The sequence below is a fragment of the Dromaius novaehollandiae genome, chromosome 2 (assembly GCF_036370855.1).
Source record: "Dromaius novaehollandiae isolate bDroNov1 chromosome 2, bDroNov1.hap1, whole genome shotgun sequence".
NCBI classification, from domain to species: Eukaryota; Metazoa; Chordata; class Aves; order Casuariiformes; family Dromaiidae; genus Dromaius; species Dromaius novaehollandiae.
The window spans coordinates 145095895-145117915 of record NC_088099.1 but is presented as its reverse complement, the minus strand read 5'-3'; the positions used below and the strand labels follow the sequence as shown (position 1 = coordinate 145117915).

The 22021-nt window shown below is 39.3% G+C and overlaps 1 protein-coding gene across 1 annotated transcript; it reads left to right on the top strand.

Moving 5' to 3' along the window:
- Positions 1-38: 38 nt before the first annotated feature.
- POP1 (POP1 homolog, ribonuclease P/MRP subunit) lies at positions 39-21809 on the top strand. The gene is made up of 15 exons (XM_026099825.2): positions 39-419; positions 2399-2587; positions 3431-3606; positions 7668-7916; positions 8482-8569; positions 8870-9045; positions 9678-9928; positions 10050-10143; positions 10960-11071; positions 11968-12087; positions 14913-15028; positions 16417-16608; positions 17493-17647; positions 18482-18823; positions 19992-21809. The coding sequence occupies exons 1-15, from the start codon at positions 299-301 to the stop codon at positions 20656-20658; spliced, it is 3048 nt and encodes a 1015-aa protein (XP_025955610.1). The 5' UTR covers positions 39-298; the 3' UTR covers positions 20659-21809.
- The last annotated feature ends 212 nt before the right edge of the window (positions 21810-22021 follow it).

The following is a 22021-nucleotide window of genomic DNA, read 5'->3' as shown; positions in this document are numbered from 1 at the left end:
CGCGCATGCTCCCCGCACGCAGGGGTTTCTGGGAGATGTAGTCCTGCGAGGGCTCCGGCGTCGCGCGCATGCGCAGTGCTGGGCCTCGCGCGGCCGCGTGCGGCGGAGACGGCGGCTGGTGGGTGCCGGTGGCTGCGGGCCACTGCAGGGGGCGGCCGGGCGCTGCGCCGCCCGTTGGCTCCCACCCGCCTCGGAGGGGCCGGCAGCCCCGCTGGGTGCCCTAGGCCTGCCGGAGGGAGCGGGGCAGGAGAGGACGGGACAGCGCGGCGGGCTCGGGCCCCCGCCCTCTGCGCCGGACATGTCCGGGGCGAGGGAGAAGAAGCGGGCCAAGAAGATGAGAAACCAGCCGGCCAGCGTCACCCTACCCGCCGAGCCGGGGCCCTTCCCCGCCGGCGGCAGCAGAGCCTGCCCGCCGCCAGGTACGGCTGTGCCCGGGGCGCCCCGCGGGCCGGGTGCCCCCGTGTCGTCCTCCCGCGGCGCCTCCCCTCCCCCCCTCCGTCCCCTCCCCGCGGCCGTTACGCGCCGTGCGCGCGTTTGGAGATTGGGGGTATCTTTGTAGGGGTACTGTTAGGTTAAGCACCGTTTTCTGACTTTGCGGTAGGAAGCTCTTAAGAATCCGTGTTTAGAGGTTTCTCTGCCTTTGAGCAGCATGCGCTTTCATCCAGCTAACGATCTTTTCTAGTGTTAGCGAGTGTCTTAGTGTTTATAGGGCGTTTCTTCTAGAAATGGGAAAGAAAAATTTCAATACAGAAGTTAGAAACTATGGATCTGTGTGGTATCTGAAATAATTTTTTTTTTCTTTAGATATTAACATAAATCAGTCATTGTCTTTTGATACACTCTTTCATTGCGATCTTAATATTTTTCCTTCATTTTTAGGCTAATCTACTTGTGAAAGGATGTGTTTGTGATATGAGTTATTGGTGTCCAGTTACACTCCCACAGTTCACCGCACTGCAGTTTCACTCAGATTTGGTTACTGAAGCAGCCTCTGTCCCTCTCTCCTAGCTATTTCCTTTTTGCCTCACCTAACTGCCTGCACGGTGCTCACTCAGCTGTTAGTGCAGCCACATGGAGAACCCACATCAGGGGATCATTCCACATACAAATTAATTTTTGTTTTCCCCAAAATTAATTTTTCATCTCAAGTGCTGCATTGCTACATGATGTGTGGTTGAGAGGGGACTGCCTAAACCAATATAAACAGCGTTGCTGATGAACATGAAATTTCAGCTTTGTGCTTACTTGAAACTGAAGAGTAAGGTTTTGTGCCATTTTAAGCTCATTTAAATTGAGGATAAATCTGCTCCTAGCTGTGTCTTTGTCCCTTTTTCCTCATACCCTCAGTGGTAGCAGTAGGGGACAATGCGATGAGCTTGTTGAAGAAACTGATCAATCTGAAAATTAACTTTTTTTTTTTTTTTTTAATCTCCTCTCTCCCACACCTGACACACAGGTTAATTTTCAGTATAGCAGCCCCTGAACTGTGTTGCCACATGTTACCTCCAGCACTAGTCTTGATGTAGGGAATGGGATGGTGGCAGTGGCTGGCTGAGCCCTCTTCAGTCCGCGTGTGTTAGCATGAGCTGCCTGAGAACCATATCTCAAGTTGTACTTGAAATCCTAACCAAAACTTTACTGAAAGGGTTGAATATAAGCTAATCTTTAAATATGGACTTCAGTGCCCTTTTAAACTTCCTTGACACCCTGTTAGGTGCTTTTCACTCCTTAAAATTTATCTACTTATTTCTGTAACTTAGGAAGCTAACTTTAGACTTTTGCCATTTAATGCTCAATATGGATTTAAATGCTAATATCAGAAAAGTGTGTACTGTAATTCAGTGCACCAGCTTACATGTATCGTGCTTACATTATGTATTGCTGTAACAAAAATGTGTTTATGCAAGTCTTATTTAAGAGTTAGAAGTTACTAGAAAAAAAACCCTATGCTCATGGAAAACAGTTTAAGGGGTAAGATGGAGAAATGTCAACTTTGCTGTCGTGATACTAAAACACTGACTAGACAATAGTAGGAACCACTGCTGAAGGCAGCTGAGTAGGCTGACTTTAGTCAGGTCTTTCCTATTAGGCTTGTTGGAATACTAGAGGCAAAGTCTGGATTTGGTACCGTTTTCAAAATGCGTAAAAGATACTTAATCTACACTTGCTGTATAATAATGCAAAATTTTTCTTTCTCACTATAAATAAAAAACTAATTCTTTATGTATGCAAGAAATGATTTCTAACATCTTTTTCAGGTACATCTGTTAAATATTTGCAAACTGTACTAAGAGGAATATGTAATGTAGTCTCATTAGGAAAAGCTTTAGAATTATCAGTTACTCAGGCTACTCTGACTGTATTTTTTGCTACCTCTGTTTACATCTAAACCCTCCAGGAGATGTTCGTTCTGAGGGTCTGCTACAGTATCAACAGCAGAAATTTTTGCATCAGTCGCCTGGGACTTCTTACAGGAAAGACCAATATTTTCCGAAAGGACAAAATAGAGGAGGCAGAGGCAGAGGAAGAGGAGGATGGCAAGGAGGATGCCAGAGTGCTTCTGAGGAAATGCCTAAATACATTACTGGTTTGTATTTATGAAAAATGTCATAATTTAAAGTTCAGTGCAACTTGCTAATAATTAGGTTTGCTGTCTTTGTTTTTGTGCAACAGCAAAAATTAGGACAGAAGCTGTATTTGGCATGTGTGTTTAGTCTTCTGTTCTACCTGATTTTTTCCAAAATACAGAAATAATTGTGTGCTAGAATGGATGACCAGAAGTTGTTCAGTGAGTCCTTTCAGTCCTTTTGAGTTGTAAAACTGCACTTACTTGTAAGGAGTATGGATTTTGGTGCTGTTTGCCAGCAAAATGAATACTGAAATCTGCTTTTAATGTAGCCAGTGAAACTGCTTATGTTCATTGTGTGAGTTAAAGACAGCTTTTTCTTTAACAGAACCTTTATTTAGGAAAGCAAAGGGGCAAACTAATTTTTCAGAATGTGGCAGTGCTGTGTGTATGAATATGCTCTCATGATCGTAAAAAAAAATCAGCCTTGACTTGTTTATTTGATCTTTTTAAAAAACTCCGAGTACTGCTTCCTGTTTTTCCATGCTGAAGTTTTTTCATCTCTGAACAACACCTGAAAAGATTGCTACTGTAATTTAATAGAGAAGTACTTAATTCAAATAAGACTTCTTCATTATACCAAGACTTTCAACTTCATGTTCTTATGAGTATTTGCTTAACCATATCTAAAGAATGGAAGTTACTTCAGTAACAGACAGTATACAATATTTACTTGTATCTCAAGGAGTCATTAGACTGATGTACTGTAAGAATGCTTTGCTGGAATTCAGTAATTTAAGTACAGAGTCCCCTTCTTTGATTTTTACCATTTTTCATGCTCTGATGTGGTTCTTCTCATTCCAGCATCTACTTTTGCTCAAGCTCGTGCTGCTGAGATCAATGCCATGTTGAAGGCAGTTGCGCAGAAGTCTTCAAACTCGCTCGTTTTCCAGACGCTACCTAGGCACATGCGAAGGCGAGCCATGAGTCACAGTATTAAACGCCTACCCAGGCGGCTCCACGAGATTGCCAGAAAAGAGGTAAAAATGCATTTTATAGTATTTGATAAACTACACCTTATATTGAGCAATATTTGTAAGCATTGTTAACCGCTGTGAAAGCATCTTAAGAATTATTGGAGGTTGCAAAAAGTATTTGTGGACTTTAGCCCTCATCTGGTGCTTAAAAGCTAACAACAGTCTCTCAGACAGATCTGAGTTTAATATGCTGAAAGACCTGGTCTGGACTGCAGAGATTTTGAAATCCGTGAGTATGAATAATTCAGGTGATTTTACCAGAATAGGAATAAACTGGCAGTAACTTAATATGTCGCATTAGCCTGCTGTCTATGAGCTTGAATGTTGCCTAATTTAACATATGCCTTTAACTTGGCTGTTGAGGTGCAGGGCTTAGCTATGTAGAAAGCATGCTGTGAAGTCAGCAGGGGTGTGTGTGGTATTTTAGCTTTTTCATGATGGTTTGGTATTTGGAGATATCGCATATGGTCAGTGTGAGGTATTTTCCTTTCAGAATTAAGGGGGCACAGCTAATGTACAGTGTTCAGTTATACATTACTAATGTTTAAACCTGAGCTTATCTGCAAAACCTCAGGCTTTACACAGGCTCTCAAACTTTGACTGATGTTTGGAACCAAAATGCAGAAACCCCTCAGTTCTAGACATTAGCTGAAGCAGATCACTTTAACCACTTGGCTCCATGATTACTGAACTTCTTGAAAAGTCATTAGAGTAGTGATGATGAAATGGTCCATCGCAGGAGGGACTGTTCTGGTGGTGCATCTGGATCCCAGGTGATCCAAGAATCCTATATAGCACCTGTGTGGCCTGCAGCTATGGGGTGTCATCCTGCAGGGCTCAAGCCAGAATAGCCCTATCACAGTTCATGTATCATTGCTCAAGCATGGGAGGTGCATCAAAATCATTTGCAGGTTTGCATGCAGCCCAAGACCTATCAATTGACTATCCCTGACTCCTCATGAAACCTTTCTTTTGGGGCAGTATCTCAAGGTTTAGTCAGAATGCTCCCATGTAGTTTACTTGGTCCATACCCACTATGCAATTCCTGCGTGTGTGGTCGTTGTTTTTTGTTGTTATTGGGGGTGGGGGTTTTTTTGTCTTTTTTTGTTTGTTTGTTTTAGGTTCAGTAGGATTTCCTTGTGAGGTGCCCTCTGTGATGTTTGGCATTGATCACTTTTTCTCTAGACACTGATTAAATGAGTTTGCTTGAGAAGTTTTCTCTGTATTAGGGTTGACTGATTGACATGTAACTTCTTGCATTCTTTTTTTTTCCCTTGCTTTGCCTTTTTTGAGTTCTCTGGGGCCTTTGCCCCTTCTCCATGAGTTTCTGAAGATAATTCTTCATGATTCACAAATTGCTTCAGATACTTCTGCACATGCTGATTAGGATGTGTTTTTATTGGATCTTCATAATGATCTTTTTTCATTGCTCTGGATGGCATTCCTTTCACTTTGTTAGTCATGACAGGAGATTTCATGCAATTTGGCCTCTTTTGTGAAAACTGAAGGAAGAAGGCATTGAGTACTTTACATCATTAGTTATGAGGTCTGTCCTTGCTAAGTAGTCGTGATTTCTGTAATGTTTATACCTCATTCTTTTGTCTTCTGCACTTTTTAATTCCTTTTCGTGGTAGCCTTTCTGACTTTGTACATGCTTATGCTTAGTCTCAGGTCCTTGTTTCCACACATGGTATGATTTTTCTTGGATTTTTGAGATGATTTAATTGTCCCTGGTGCAGCTGTATTTCCCTTGCTATGTTTTCTGTCCTCAGGTCTTTTGGTATAGTTTGTGCATTTACACAGGTTGTTTTTATCCTGTTTTCTTGCAGTTTTCACATCTCCTGAGCTATTCCCTTTTCTAAAGGCTTGCCCATTAGTTCTCACTGTTTTAAGTCTACTGCTTTGAAGTCCACTGTCCTGATTCTGCTGCACTTCCTTCTGTTTCTTAGATCCTTTATCATGACCATTTTCAACCAAATACTTATCTGGACCATCTCTTACCTCTTCATAATCTTGAAGACAAACATATTTTTCATCTACAGTACCACATCCTGTTTTTTTTTCTCTGATCATTTTTCTGAACAAATCAGACACTTTGTACCACTGTCCAGTGGCTTATCTTGCCTGCTCTGTGGTTGAATGATGGGTCTGGTCATGACTTGGGACTTGCTTAATTTTTCTTGCATTTCTGTTTTGACATCATGGGTTGCTTTAATGTTTAGTGACCTGTACCATTCTTATTCCCTCCAGATCTCAAACTAGCATACTATTATTTTTATAACCAAAGGCCTCTTGTCAACTGCTCCTTGGTGAGCTTAGGAAGGGCATCCTAAGAAATGTTTTTTGTCATATGGACCCTATTTCTTTCTAACACTTTTCTTCGCAAAAAGAAAAATCAAGCCTTGAGAGAGGCAGCCATGCATTCACCCCTGCTAATTCTGTCCATGACTAGATGTTTATCAGGAGATTGATTAAAAAATTGCCAGTAGCCCTTCCTTTTTCACTTCTGCACCTTGTAGAAACACTCAGTATCCTCATGGTGCTAGCTGACAGTCTCCTTAATGCCAGATGGATGAACAGCATTAATGGTCAAAAGGGGCAGGTGAGCTAGAGACAGTTTTCCATGATGTCTGACTTTGTGACCTCTGGTGTTCAGCATATCATCGCATGACAGGTGAGACTGGCAAATTAATGCTCCACTTAGCTATATCTGTCCACTGCTATCTTTTGCCCCCTATCACTGGGGACAGATGGTTCCCCTTTCCCATGTCTTAGTGATCGTTTCGGGGTTTTGCCTTGAGAGCTGCAGTGCCATTATGCCCTGTGTGCACAGACAATTGGGCTTAGTTAAAAGCAGAATGGTAGCCTTGTAGCTGATTTCGTTCCTTGCTGAGTGTGCTGAAAATCTCAATCTTTCTTAAATTTTCTGTCTTAAAAGCATTTAGATGTCTTTGCATACACCCTGCTTTTTCCCTATGCCTCCTCTTCCTGTTTGCTTACTTGCTTTTCTGTAGGATTTCTCCCAGCTGTATCTTTCTGACTTTCTTCATTCAAAACTAAGACATGTTGCCTCCTTTCTTCTGGAAAATTTAGCTAGTAAAGTCCAGCTTTCTTTGTATACCTCAGTACATGAGAGAAGTTATTTTCTAGCATGTGGCCAGTACCTAAATAATTTAGAAAGTTGTGTTATAGCCAGTAGAACCAATGAATAAGACTGCCTTTATGAAACTGAAAATCCATCTTAAGAAGGTTGAGTACTTTGCTAAACTTCAAATTATTTTGACATTTCTTTAACTGAGGGTCTTTTGTCTGTTTTCAGTTGTTGGCATTCTTGTTAACTATGTTGCAATTCTTGTGTTCACCCAGTTCAGGTGTATATAAAAACAGTACTGTGTTTAAAAAAGAATTTACTGCAAATCTAGATTTTGATAAAGCTATGGGAGTGTTAAATGTTATAGAATTTGCCATTTATGTTATAGCCAAATACTGTAACACTGACAAGATGGATAACAATCAAATGTTATGCCCAATGTTCAATATTATGCCCAAGTTTTTCTTAGGCTATAGTTCTCTTGGAAAATTCAGAAGCTGTATTCTGTGTGCTTGTCTTTAAATGTTCCTCTTGTGAAGGACAAGTCTGATAAGCATAGCAAAATACAGCTGAATGAAGAGTCTGTACTGCTGCTGTATGACCTCTAATCCCCAGGTGTTCCTAAAGTCATGGTCATTTGTTTGTGGGGGATGTTTTGATGATGAGTAAAAACTTCAAACAGGAGGTAGCAGATTTTACTGCTCACTGGTAAGTTTCTGAATGTAGGGAACTAGGTTTATCTATGGGTTCCAATCAAACCTTGATGCCCATGTGTGGATGGGGGTTTTGTATAAAATTTAAAAGTGTTAGTTATCTTCAAATGAGATGGCAGACTTACAGATAACTAACATCAGAGTACAGTATAACTCAAGTTATGCTAGTATTTCCTGTATCCTTATATATGTTAGCCCTTTTTGTCAATATAAGTTTGTGGGTTTGAGATTTACTTCATTATACTCTCTTTTAAAAACAGGCAGAGAAAGCTGTGCATCAGAAAAAAGAACAATCCAAGACTAAATGCCGCAAAGCTAGAAGGCGCCACATAAACTTGGTAGCAGAGTTTAATCGCAGGCAAAGAAAGAATATATGGCTGGAAACACACATTTGGCATGCAAAGAGATTTCATATGATAAAGAAATGGGGATACTGTTTAGCAGATAGACCTACAGAGAAGAGCTACAGGGCTTGTTACCGAGCCATGACAAAACACTGCCTTCTTCAGGTACCACATTTGCAGCTGTTTTCTTTGTTATTTTGCCAAGGTGAAATCATTGGCTTTTCAGTTATGATGAATATTTCTGTCTCTTTGAAATACTTTTGCATCAGCTGTTAATAACTAAGTATGAAGTAAATAATTTCATAACTGTAGTGAAGGGTGGAAAGTATCAGAGAGAACAAGTTGTACCTTTAAAAGAGTCTTATGTATTAGAATGGCAAGTTGGACTGAAATACTACATCTTCTGCCATTAAAGCTAAGAGATTCAGTGGATCCCTCGATCATCTTCCTGAGTAGGATGTTACTGAAGACAGACACTGTGTGTGACCTTTTTTTGTCTCTTGGTTTGAGAGGCAGGTTAGCCCTGGAATAAGAAATGCCTGACAGCAATCTTATACCTCACAATTTTAAATTTTTTTTAAAAAATCACTGCTTGATGCCTCTTTTACTAAAATTTTAATGCCTGCAAAGTTATTACTTTGCAGTAAAGTTGTTAAGCTCTATCTGGTACTTCCTTGCCAGGTTCACTTTTTAGAGTTTTTCTCACTCTACCACTATCCTGTTATTTCAGGATTTATCATATTATTGCTGTCTGGAGCTGAATGGTGAAGAGAATGAGCTTCTGAAGCAGCTTGCTCGAATATGTAGCCCTGACACAGGTAATATTTAACTAGTTTGAAATAAAGTTAAGATTCTGAATAGACTGAAGGATGACCCATGCTTTTCTTTTTTTAATATCCTACTGAAACCAACCTGAATAAATGTTACAGAGTTGATACTGAGTTGTGATTTTGGTTGGAGAACATGTTTGTAATGTCTCACACCAGGATCAGACTTTCTTATTTTCAGTTGTTTATTAAAAAATTATTGTATGTATTCTTTATTTGGTACTGTCCCAGCAGGCAGTCTTTTCTTTTTAACAGGCTACTTCATTTTTCAATAATTATGTTTTTCTTCAGGATTAATGTTTGGAGCAGAGTTTTGTCTGTCTGGAAGATTCGAGGGTTCCCTGAACCTTTACCGGGCAGATCACTATCCCGAGGATATGCTTGGTCCTGTTACATTTATTTGGAAACCCAAGGATGGGTCTGAAAACAGACAGTTATGGATCTGGATGCATCCAGCTCTCAAACAGGTATTTTGTTCCTTGAACTTTGAACTCTAATTTCTTTGTATATTGTACATTTCTTATCCTGAAGACTCCTCCTGAAAGGCATAGAAGAGCTGGATATAATACATGGCTTTCGGATTTAAAAGTTAGTGGACTGTTTCTGCTCTAACAATGTTTTATGTTCTGCAACTTTTAAAAATTGTACAGAAAGTGTATGCATCTGAAGTTATTTTGGAATTGTTTTTGGCATTCTGGCTTCTGGCTTGTTAATTTTCTAGTGACACTTACACATCACTTTGTAATGTGATGTTGTTTGGTTCTCTTCCTTTCCACAGCCACCCACAAGAGGCTAAAGTTGGCCCATCTCATCACTGGCAGTCATAACCTAGTACTTAACTATAAACTTTTATTTTTGAAAAAGGAAGCTAATTTTAGTGCCCTTGCAATTTTCTTCCATTCATTTCAGTGAGATTAATTTCTTAGCAATAATACTACATTCAGCACTTGATAGTAAGCCATGGACTTCAGCAAAATAAAGATTATTTCCTTAACTTCATACAAGAAAATAAAACGGTAGAATATAATTCTTAAAACTATACTTAAGCTTTGCGGTATGCTGCTTATCCTCTTAATCCAGACTTTTCGTTTTTCCTTAGGATATACTGAATGAGTTAAAAGAAATTTTTCAGTGTTCAGAGCCTGAAGAAATCTGTATTCCTGAGCCATTTACAACATTAATTCAAGAGGAAAAACAAACAGATGTTGCTGTGAGCCTTGGCAAGAAAAGAAAGAAGGAGGATAAAGACGGAGAAAAAGCTGTGCCAGTGAAAAAAATAATTGGTGATGGAACTAGAGATCCACTCCAGCCCTATTCCTGGACCTCACCAGCTACTGGCATTGTGATCAGGTTTGCTCATAGTAGGGTCAGAAACTGTGACTCTTAAACAGGATTCTGACTTGAATTGTTTTCCCAGTACTGTCATGCATTGTGTGAATGTACACTGACATGGAAATTCCCTCTGTTTCAGTGATCAATCTATGGAGATTCTCAGATATCGGCTGATTGGCCCATTATCACACTCTGTCCTTACAGAGACCCTGAAAGCTGCTGCTCTTCAAACAGTAAGGAAATTGACAGTTTGGCTATTACTGTAATTTTAATAAGCACGTGTCTAGAATGTGCGAGTTCAATAGTTCTTTTTGTTAGAAAGAATCCAAAACTGTCTAGTCTGATTTATTAAAAAGGGTAAGCTATATATTTTTACTCTGTTACCTTCTATGTATTGAGTCTCTTGATTAATATTGATCTCCAAGAAAGAACTTTGATCAAGATTTGAAAAGTGGCGCAAGATAAAAGAAGCTGTGGTGCTATAGAGTAGGCTTTGAATTTTTTGCAGTAGTGATGTATTGTGTTGAGAGGTGTAGAATAACTCATATTCTTTTTGTCAAGCTGTAGGTCCTATTTCTTAAGCAATGAGTTAGAGCACTCTACAGGACAGGACATATGTTATAGAAAGATTCCATGTTCTAAATCAAATACTTAATTTCTCCAGGATTTAGTACTTTGTCCACCTCTTGGCATATAGCATCACTCAGGTTTTAATGTTTTTCTGTCTCTTGCAGCAAACATGAGGAGGCCATGAAATCTCTGGTAGTCTATAAGAAATCATTAACTACAGAATTGGGAAGCGTTGTGGGTTGTTTTTGTTTATTTTTGTAACACAGGTTAAACCAACCATGCTTATAGGGGAGTACTGTAAGGTGGAGTATAGGAATAAATGTATTTTCTGCCTAAGCATCAAGAAAGATACGATTTTGTTTTGAAACTGGAAGAGGAGGAAAGTGACTGTAGTGATTAAAGCAAACTGACAGTGAATTCATACTGATAGAAAATACTAACTGACCCCTTGAGTTTAATTAGATGGTGTTGTTTTCCAGGAGATGGCAGATTCAGAGACAGAACTTAATAATTGGTGGGTAGAAAACTGCAAGGACTCTGAAAAAGTATCTCTTCATCAACAACAAACTGCTATCTTTGAGCTATTAGAAGGTACTTGGGAGTGTGGGTGGTATGGGAGGAAGGAGAAGGAAAATCCTCTTAAAATCTGCTGGTGAAAAACGGCATGACAAGTGGGCTGTAATTTGGAAATGCTTATTCTTTGCTTGATCAGAAGTCATACCAGTGAGCATGTAGTTGGGTAGTTACTGTTGCATGTCAAAGATCTAGGAATTGTTAGATTGGCTTATTTAAAGCTACAGTAATTCTCTGTGTAGTCCAAAATCTTAATAGGTAAATTAAATTTTGTTTCACATCTTCATCAATTTAGATTTGAGATGCTGAGGAGCTGTACAGTCCAACATATACTCTCATGTTCTTCCACCCATATACCTAAGTTAAGAAAATAAGTTATGCAATACCTCCACAAATAAAATGGTAGGCCCCTACCCCAAGTGAAAGTATTATATATTGCTTTATATATTTTTACTCTTACTGAACGGTTGTGTATTTGGCAGAAATGTAAAGTATCATAAAGTTAATGTCTCTTCACCTTCTAGAGCTGAAACAGGTAAGCAACTGGCTCTGGTAGATTTCACTTTGTACTTGAGCTATCTGAGGTGAGGCACTTAAGTGGAGATGAGGTGAAACTTTTAAAAACATGTTTTAACTTCCTTTCTCTGGAAGGGCAAGTATAAAACAAGACTTTGCTTTCTAAGAGTTTTGTCAAATACAAAGGATAAATTAAGTCTTTAAGACTTCACTTCTATGAATATTACTGCAAAGTAGCTCTTACGCTGCTATTGCTGTCTCTGTGTTACTGGACATATAACAAGCATTGGAGAGTTTTCAAAATATGTTAAATTGAGTACTCTGGGTACAGTGGTGCAGAAAAACATCAAAGCTTTATTAGTAGTTTCATCACAGTGTCAATCTGTGTATTTTTAAAGGGATAAGTTCACCTGCAGAAGTGCCAGCAGGTACAATACTGGGCCTGACTGTTGGAGATCCTCGTGTCAACTTGCCAAAAAAGAAAACAAAAGCCATGCCAGATCCTGAAAAATATCGAGGTAAAGTGCCTTGCTTATATTGTGCCTCTCACAGAACTGGCAAAGGCAAGAGATTCAGTTTCTTTCTACACCTCTGTTATCATTTACTGTGATACTCCACTGATTGTATCTTGCTGTTTCGCTCTAGCATTCAAATTCGGAATGTTTATTTTCTCTTTCAACAGCACCTGTCAGAAACAGCTTGAAAGTTGTATAGGTTTAAGAAGAGCAATTGTAAGGGAGGGACATGCACCAATGCTGGTCTTGTGCTCAATGGAAGCCTCTGTGTGACCATACAGATGATCCAGGTTCGAATCCTGGCAAGGCCAACCAGGTGCTAAAAGCTACTCAGAAGTTTCTTTTTTGCTGTTTAGTCCTCCTGGTGCTGTGTATTTCTTCAAGAAGATACCTACTCTTTCTGGTTTATAATCTTTGAATGATGAAATTCCAGTGCCAAAAAAATTGTTGCAAGAGGAGCCTGTTAGACAGACAAGATGCTCGACCTGTTTGAAAGTGAAGGGTGTGTGCATGATTTCAGAAACTTTTATTTCGAAACTAGTTTATACAACACTTCAGTGCAGGTTGCATTTGAATGTCCTTGAAACGTGCAAGAGCATATACAATCGAGTTGGTGTATAAACTGCTGTGTAGACATTTCCAGTTAAGGTGACTGGATGCACTGACTGTCTCACCTAACATGCAAAACATAATAACCGGCTAGCAAACAGTAGCACATAGGACAAGTGAAAGGTTCCAGAAACTTGAAAATATTTCATTTCCTTGACAGCTTGTTTCCAAAATGTTAGAATAATCTAACGTTACCTTTCACTTAAATCAGGTTGAACACCAATTTCAGTTACTGTCTTTTAACTCTTTGCACAACTCTTTCCCTACCTGGGTTTTCCTCCTATTCTAGCCTCTGTGTCTAGAACAGCCTTTCTCCTGTTAAATTAGTTCTGCTTAGCTACTTTTTAATGATAAATGTTCCTATATAAAATGTTGCTTCATACCTGTCCTGCTTTGGTTCCCTCCTGCTAAGAAGTAAGATGAGCACTTGTTTACAGACACTGGTTTGAGCTGGTAAAGGAGTTAGCAATCACAAGAAGTAATTCCCCTCTCTCACTCTGCTTGTCATGTCTGTGAAGATGTGATCAAGATGGCAAGATCAGCAGAAGGTTTTCAGGCAGTTTACTGCAGATTACTTATCCGACAGTAATCTGTCTCCCAGTGCCAGAGCCAATTGTCCCTCAGGAAGGAGGGCCATGGTAAAGAGGTGATGATGTAAGATAGGAAGTCAAGAGGAAGAAGGTACCTATGCCCTTTTTCCTGTCTATGGGCAGAAATTACCATCTTCAAGGTGTCTCTGCTTTAGGGATATCCTTCACTTGCACATGCACAAAAAAAAAAAAAAAAAAAAAAACCTTCTTAACCACAAACATTCAGAAAAGGTGGTGTTACTCTGTGGTTCTTTTCCAAGTGTGTTTGTTTTGTTTTTTGTTTCTATCTCCTCATGAACTTAAAACTGCATTTGCCCTCTCTGACTGTTGTTCAGAGGAGGGAGAAGGTCCTTGATCAGCTAACAGGAAGAGGTAAGCTGCATATGGCACCTTCTAATTCAGCCTCTGCTAAAGGACTTGATGCTACACAAACAGGGCACTACTATGTAAGTTAAGAGTAGGCAGAAGGATGATGGAAGATAACATGTAGCAGAAGATTGAAAGGACATCATGGTAAGAGAGCAGAAAAGGGGAGCACAGCAAGAAGCAATAAGGAGCGAACAGGAAAGATTCATGGTTTGGCAAGGAAAGAGGCTGCTGTTTTCCATGTTTCCCACCTGTATGATTTCCTAATGCTGTGTAGGAAGAGTTACGGGATCATTCACAATCTCCTGCATACCTATTAAATGTGCAGTGGGGGCACCCTGTGGGGTGGTAGTCTCTCCCCTACCTGGGAAACTCAAGAGTCAGGTCTAACTACCACTCTCCAGTCTGCCTCATTAGGTCTTGTTAGGTGTCAGTTAGAAAGTGAGGCTATTGTTACTCTCCAAGGATTGTTGTTCCTAACCTAATTGTGTAGCTAGTTCTGCAGCAGCTGTGACCTGTGCTATCTCTGTCTTTATGGGTCTCCTTGTTCTAGTAGCTAGTAAGACCAGAGAAGTTAGAGTTATGAGATGTTTCTAGAAGAGTAATCCATGTTAGAGTATTAAAACCAGGTACTTCCCACTTTTACAATTTTCTAATCACACAGCTGTTAGACCATGCAAACATAAGCAAAGTGTAGTGCCTTCCTCAGAGTGTAGAGTCTGAAAAGATCCAGGCAGTGGGAAGCTAGTGCTGACTAGGTAGTTGCATGCTGGTCAGATTAATTTTAAACCATAAACCATTTCCTTATGTACACTCTCTAAAAGTTATCATCACTTCTCTTACAAGTTTGCTAGGGAGGCTTATTTCAGGCTTTGTAATGTTGCTCTTTTACCAAATGTGGTGAGCTTCACACTTTTCCTGGAAGGTCAAATACCAGAATATTAACGGTGTAAATATTCCAGATGTAACTTATTTTGCCAAAGGTCATGTCATTTGTACTAAGAAATGTCTCTTCATAAGAGAATACCAGGTTAATTCTGTGAAATAAACTAACAGGTACTGTATTACATATTTTGTATTTGAAAAATTGTATGTTTTAAGACAGTAAGGTATTCCAGAAGCTCTGATGCTTGTTAAGCTTTTAAATAGTTTCTTTCCCGAGTTTTCTGCTCATTTGACTTGTGATATTTGAGTGATTTTGATAATTTGATACTTAAAACATTAAAATGTGGATTGTGTTTGAAGGCTCTCTTTCTTTTGTAGATTATGATAAAGTTAGGCAGCTATTCCTTGAGGGTGTACCTGTAGGATGTGCTCACAGCTTTATCTGGGACCATGACATCTGTAAGAACGTCACTGAAAATAAAATCTCAGAGCAGGTAACTAAAAATGGATTACCATGGAGAAAATGGTTAATGATCTATTCAGTGAGACCATAAAACCTGTGTAAATTAGAGCCATAATTTCCTAATGTAGTAGTATCCAGCTGCTGAATGGAAGTATCTTGTGGCCTTTGTATAATGTTCTTGCATAATTAGTGTTCGTGATTCAATTAAAAAAAAAAAAGCTTTATTGGATTGTTTACAGGACTAAATAACTCTAGATTTTTATGTCTAAAAGGTTTGGAACTGGATTTTCCTGCTTTACCTTGACTCATTTATAGCAGATAGAAGGGATGAAGTGACGCAGAGAGGCTCTGTCTGTTTTATCCTCAGTCCTAGTCAGGAGGATTCTCTTGACAAGAGAATTGAAGGAGGTGAAATTAAATCTCTAACAAAGGAAACTGGCTCTGGACTGTAACACGCTGTATTGTGGGGCATTCTGATCAATATCTGTGATTTGTAGACAGCTTTAAATGTGCCGTTACAGATTTAAAACCTTCTATCTTGACATTTTCTATAACAAACTAGCAATGAAGGAGCACCCCACAAATGCATGGGCAAAAATGTGATATAGTCGTGAATGGTGATTAACTCTCGGCACTGCTCTTATGAAAAAGAGAAAATATTTGCGGGGCAGAAACATCTCTCTAAATGTTCTCTTGATACACATTAGTTGTGCGGTCTTTCAAACTGTCTGCCTTAGGGTAAAAAAGCAGGGTACTTCTGAAATGTTACACTAGGGCAGAACAGACGTCAGCACCATCTTTATGTACGTGACAGTGTTCCCCATCCTGTCATGAACTGTACTGCTTACCTTAGAATGGCTGACCCAAAAGGGACATGTAAAGTTGCAGTCTAGTGATCTGTGTTTTTGTTTTTCTTTTTATGAATATATTTTTAATTAATTTGATACCATGAAGTATAACAACTGGTGATTAACAAAGCAACAATGCCAGTGTGCTTTACATGAAACCGATTCATGATGAAATGTTCTTTCCCTGTCCCTGGATGTACATCCAATTTGCTCTGTGTATTGACAGACTGTTTGAAAGCATCTACTCTGTCTAATCTTGGGGGCAAACCCCTTGATAAATATCAAGTTGCAATACTTGTTTTTTCCCTCCTTCATATGTGCTTTATGTTTTTGCCCTGAATTTCAGGACTTGCCCTCCATCAAGGTTTGTGGAAGTTAGAAGGAAAAAAAGGGTACTTAATACTTTTCCTAAAGGCACTTTTCATGCCTAGAGGAAAGTCAGTTCAAATGTGTAGCATACTGCTAATTTATTCTTGCTAGTTATAAGATCAACTCATGTCTGTATGTCGGGGGATATCTAGAAGAGGAAAAAATGGTTACTAACTTCTGGGAAATGTCTCCTCCTTCTCAGGACTTAAACCATATGAGAGGTCAGTTACTGGTACCTGGATCACAGCTTGATTTGGGTCCTTGTGAATCTAAGATTCCTGTACTGTTGGTGCAGCAGCCAGGGAAAATGGCTGGAGAAGATCGACCAGGATGGGGGAGTGGCTGGGACATCTGTCTCCCAAAGGGCTGGGGCATGGCTTTCTGGATTCCTTTTGTAAGTGACTTTCATTGCAGATTGCAAGCAAACATGACAAATTATATTATTTGGTTTGAAACATGGATTTTAGAGAGTACTTAACATTGTGTAATTGATTTACAATTACAGGATCACAATCCCACTTTAAAGAGGATGTATGAACTGGGTGATGATAGTGACTTGGTCTTAAAAGCTTAAAAATAAGTAATAGCTTTCCATATTTTCTATCAGATCTAAATCTGCTGGCATGGAAGTTTGAGGCAGTTGAGGAGGAGTGAGGAGAGAAAGCTGATGATACAGTTCTTTGGTTTTGTGTTTCTAAGGGCATGTGTCTCTAAAGAGAAATCATTTGGTGCCTATAGCTAATCCACTTCCAGCTTGGCTGTCCCCACCATGCTGTCTGCAGATTGGTTGTGCTTGATTTTGGGGGGAACTTGAAACATAGTGTTCAATTTAGGCTGAATACTCTTCTGATACTGTTTGGAGCATTCTGCTTTGAATATTTAGATGGCTGTTTTTAGTGCCTTTCTGCAGTTAACTTTACACTTTTGAATGTGCAGGGGGAACAATTGCAATGATCTCTATTGTACAGTAAAAATAAATGGGCAGTGACTTTGTAGAACTAATATGACACTCCTGGCAACATTTAAAATCACAACCTATGAAATTCTCTTCAGTTTTGTTATAGTTTTTCCAGAATTAAATTTAAACAGCATAACTAACATTTTTGTTGAAATGAGGTTTAGAACTGTGAAAACCATACTTTAAGTTGATTTTTAAAAGCTAAAGTGATAGACTTTCCATTTTCTAAGGCAGTAGCTTCTGGGGTATTAATATTTTGTTTCAGTTAGGAACCTGGAATCAATATAAACACAGCTTTGGGGGGTTTGTTTTTATAACAGATCTATCGAGGTGTACGAGTCGGTGGCTTGCAGGAGAGTTTAAAACATTCTGAATATAAAAGAACACCTCATACTCCAAATGATTATCCAGACTGCCCTGCAGGAATCCAGTTTGCCAAAGAACTGGAAAACAGTCTTCTTGAAAAATTCAAACGGTAATATTAACTTCTTCAAGACAGATTGTTAGAATAAAAAAAAAAAGATACTGCTTAAAATATTCTCTTAATTATCTGTTGTTGTGTTCATTTAGAATTTGATTTTATGAAGATTTTTCACTAGTGTTTTTAAATCCCAGTATAATAAAAAAATATCCAAGATGTATGTAACAGAAAAGTTCTGCTAAATGGGGCATGTAAATTAACTGAAACCTCCTATTCCCAGAGATATGCTCAATTATAAGGCTGTAACAAGGCTGTGTAACACAACAAAATAAAACTATTTCAAGCTCCCTTAGCAGCAAATGAGGAAGGAGGTAAGAGCAGGCAAAGGCAGAATATCAAAATGTGTATGAAGTGGTGAAGAATAAAATGAGTGAAGAGGTATTTCAGTTTAATACTAGATATTCTGAAATTTGCCTTCATTTTCACTACAACAAACACAGAACTATTGACCATGAGTGTGAGGCAACTGGAAGCATCCTTTGGACCAGCAGGTGTCAGGTTCCCTTCAGTGAGGAGGGGGAAGCAGGAGAAGTGTAGAGGAAAAGGCAGTGGTATAGGTCACAGTAGATAGAAATATTCAGCATGGTTGAAAGGATATGGAGGCCAGAAATACGGCAGCATTGTGCAGAAGTAAAACTTCTAAATATGCAAAATTCTTTCTCAATGAGATTGCACAGTTAAATTGCTTTCTATATAATTGTTTTTGAAAAAGGAAAATATTATTAGACTAGCATGGCAAAGTGGGCAAATAGCCTTTCGAAGTGTTAGCTAAGGGCTGAATAAGGGCCCTGGAAACAAATATTCTTACCTACTTCATTTGTCATTTAGACGTCCACCTGCAAAAAGGGCAAATTATGTCAAGTTGGGCACTCTGTCCCCTTTCCTCTGTCCTTGGGGGCAGCTGACGAAGAACTGGGAAGAAAGACTGAAAGCTTCAGGAGAATTTGTATGTCCTTCCTTCCCACACACTGAGAGCTGTGCAACCAAAGGGCAGAGCCTTTGTGACCCCAAACCAGAAGTGGTCAAAGAAGCTTCACCTGAGACTGGCGAGGTAGAGCAGACCATGGAAATAAGCTCTGAAGGTGCCCTAATGACAGAGGATGTTGCAGGCACCCAAGGCTTTGGTGAGGGAGATGAAACTATGACAAGGAGTATCTTTATTGTTCTCAGGTATGTCAAAATGATACTGGCATGTGAGGTGCTATTTCTTTATCAGAAACAAATGAATTTAGCCTGAAGAGAAGGCTCAGGGGGAATCTTATCAATGTGTATAAATATCTGATGGGACGGTGTCAAGAGGATGGGGCCAGACTCTTCTCAGCGGTGCCCAGTGATAGGACAAAAGGCAATGGGTACAAACTAAAATGCAGGAAATTCTACCTGAACACAAGAAAACACTTCTTTACTGTGAATGCTGGAACAGGTTGCCCAGAGAAGTTGTGGAGTCTCCATCCTTGGAGATACTCAAAACCTGACCAGACATGATCCTGGGCAACCTGCTCTAGGTGACCCTACTTGAGCAGGAGGGTTGGACCAGATCATCTCCAGAAGCCCCTTCCAACCTCAACTACTCTGTGATTCTGTGAATTGGGGAAAGATAAAACTCAGCCTTGAGTATTAAGATGAGAGAAGGATTTGATTGAACTGCAGTGAGGAGGAAATTAGAAAGTTTTGCTGTGGATCAGAACTTCTTGTTGAGTGGAAGCCCTTCATTCTACCTCTTCCCAGTGAACTTGATGGCTAGATGAAATAAGGAACTATCTTAAATAACACTCCTGAGTTTAGTGTTTCCTTGGAGTTTGCATATTCTGCCTGCTCTCATTTGGACTGAGTGTTTAGAGGCTCATATCTGTGATTTAAAAACTTGTTCTCTATATCTGCTGGCATTTTCTTTTGTAATCATTATCACAGATGGTTCTTGCACTACTTACAAGGTCCACAGAGTAAATGGAGAATCTCCTGCATTCCAATGCAATGCATGAGGGCAATAACATTTCAAGTGAAGTGCCTGAATGCAGGTCTTTCATTTTTGTGTAGTTAGCATGGAAAGAGAATAAAGGCAGTTCTGGACTGAATGAATGTCACTGCAGGTTCTAGAGCATTTGTGACTAAAATGGGTTTTAAAAAGTAATGTGGTCTTCTGAAAAACAGCTCTGCATGTGAATTCTTGTCATCTATGTTTCTTTTTATGATGAGTGATATAAACATAAACTTGGAAGGTTACAGAAAGCCCCAGGGCTTTTTAATCATGGCGTTGCAAATATGCAGGGTTCTGGATTTCTGGAGTACTATTTGTTAATAAATATCCCTAACATTTACTTTTAAAATTCTATAATAGGAGTGAGAAATTACTAATGCAGTTATCAGCCTGGTGCTATCCCACTTCTGGAAAAGATCGTCGAGACCGCCTTGTTTCTAGACTGGGACAGAAGGAAATGACTGAACATGCCCTTTTGCCAATCTTGATGAGCTACCCGAGGGCTATAGTATGGGTCAACTTGTCTCTCTTGAGAAAGGGGAACCCTGAATTACATGCTATGATTTGCATCCCAACAGAGGAAGATTTTCTGCATCTAAGCAAAGACCAGCTCTTCTGTGGTCCTCAAGAACCCAAACATTGTGACATATTCAAGCACAAGATACAGAAACTAAAAAGGAAGAAGAAGAAGAAGGAGGAGGAGGAGGAGGATGTGAAGGCTCTAGAAAGTGACCCTCCCGGTATTTCAGATAAAGAAATAACTGAGGAACATAAAGATCTGATTCTCGGTCTTTGGTCAGACCCTCTCCCAGATGTTACTTCCCACTGCTCCAGAACCCTCCTCGGATATGTCACTCGAGGGGATTTTTCATTGGCAGCGGGCTGTGGAGAAGCACTGGGTTTTGTTAGCTTGACAGGATTACTTCATATGTTACACAGACAGCCCACAGATAAAAAAGGGCTTGTTTTGTTAAGGACTCCAGCATCTTTACAGTACAGATTTGCGAGACTTAATATTGAGGTGTAAGTATCATTGCAATGCAGTAAAATGCCAAAGAATGTCTTCGTTTTCTGTCTTTTGTGGCCTTTCTGACATGTCCCAAAGTTGAGGAGGTGATTCTGAGCCCAACAATGTCATGAGGCATATGAAATAACTGGAAAGCCTTGTAGCTTTATTCGTGAAAATAACTAATGAATAAACAGGCCCAGTGTTACTTTTGATGTCTGCAATGCTAAGGATTTCTAAGAGCAACAGGTCTATTAACATGATCTTGTTTTTAACCTAAGAGACATAGTGTTCTTTTTTTTTCATCTCAGAGCATTGGATGCTCTAACAATACTCACACAGAAAATCATGCTTTTCCCTTTAGAAGTCTTCTAGTCAGATGGCTGATGGACTGTAACCTACCAGTTCATTGTTCACCTGTAAGTGCATGCAATCTTGGCCTGTGCATATAGCAAATATCTGTTCCCTACTCGTTGTATCTGAATATGTGTGGCTACTTTGGAATAGAGCAAAGTAGACAAATCTAGTACAGAAAGCAGAAGGTACTTATTTTGGTGGAAAAGATCTGTGCTTAAATGAAATTCAAATAAAAGGTAGTCTGGCTGCCTAATACTGGATTAGAGCAACGAAAGCTCTATGTGGAAAGGTGTATCAGTTTCCCTCTCTATTCTGAGAGAGAAAATTCTGTTTTTGAAGGGCAGTAAGTCTTTCAAATGTAAATTACAGTCAGTGGGTGTGTTTACATTTTCTGTTAATAATTGGGGATATTTTTGTTCCTTAAAACATGAGTTTATTTTTTTTTATGGCATGTGCTAGGACTGAAGGGTTTTCTTTCACTTTACAGTATGGGTTATGAATGTTGTCCAAACAGTCATAAAACTTTTAAAGCATTTCTGGGGTGGAAGGTGAGAAAGGTGTTTGGGGTTTTTGTTTAGTTTTGTTTTTAAGAAATGATAGCCTTAACTCAAGAATGGATAAAAGTTTAAGCAGCTTGAAAATGAGATGTACAATAATGCATTGTAGTTTAATAGCAGTATGATGCAAATATATCCTAGTTGGTAAAATTACTCTGAAGTGATCATGTATAAATAAAAATGTAATATATCTGTTCTTGATTCAGGAGTCTATTGATTGAGCTTGATTCTTTAAAAAATTAAATATGGATCACTTAATGACTTTGTCTTCCAGTGTATCAATTTGCAAATTAATTTCTGCATTCAGTTTTGTTTGAAAAAGACTTCAGCCCGCAACATGAATTTCTTTGCTTGAGGTATTTTGCTGGAGGAAAGATTTAAAGTACCTTCACGTCACAGTTATTAAAATTTGGGACCATTGCTGGATTAAATATGACACACATACAAGGAAAGAAGGGAGAACATGTCTA

What these genes read in the sequence shown, in the direction of transcription:
- POP1 (XM_026099825.2), top strand. Translation starts at nt 299, where the DNA reads ATGTCCGGGGCGAGGGAGAAGAAGCGGGCCAAGAAGATGAGAAACCAG. An exon ending in AGATCCTGAAAAATATCGAG is followed by an intron (nt 12,088 to 14,912) that starts GTAAAGTGCCTT and finishes TTTCTTTTGTAG; the next exon opens with ATTATGATAAAGTTAGGCAG. An exon ending in CTTCTTGAAAAATTCAAACG is followed by an intron (nt 17,648 to 18,481) that starts GTAATATTAACT and finishes TTTGTCATTTAG; the next exon opens with ACGTCCACCTGCAAAAAGGG.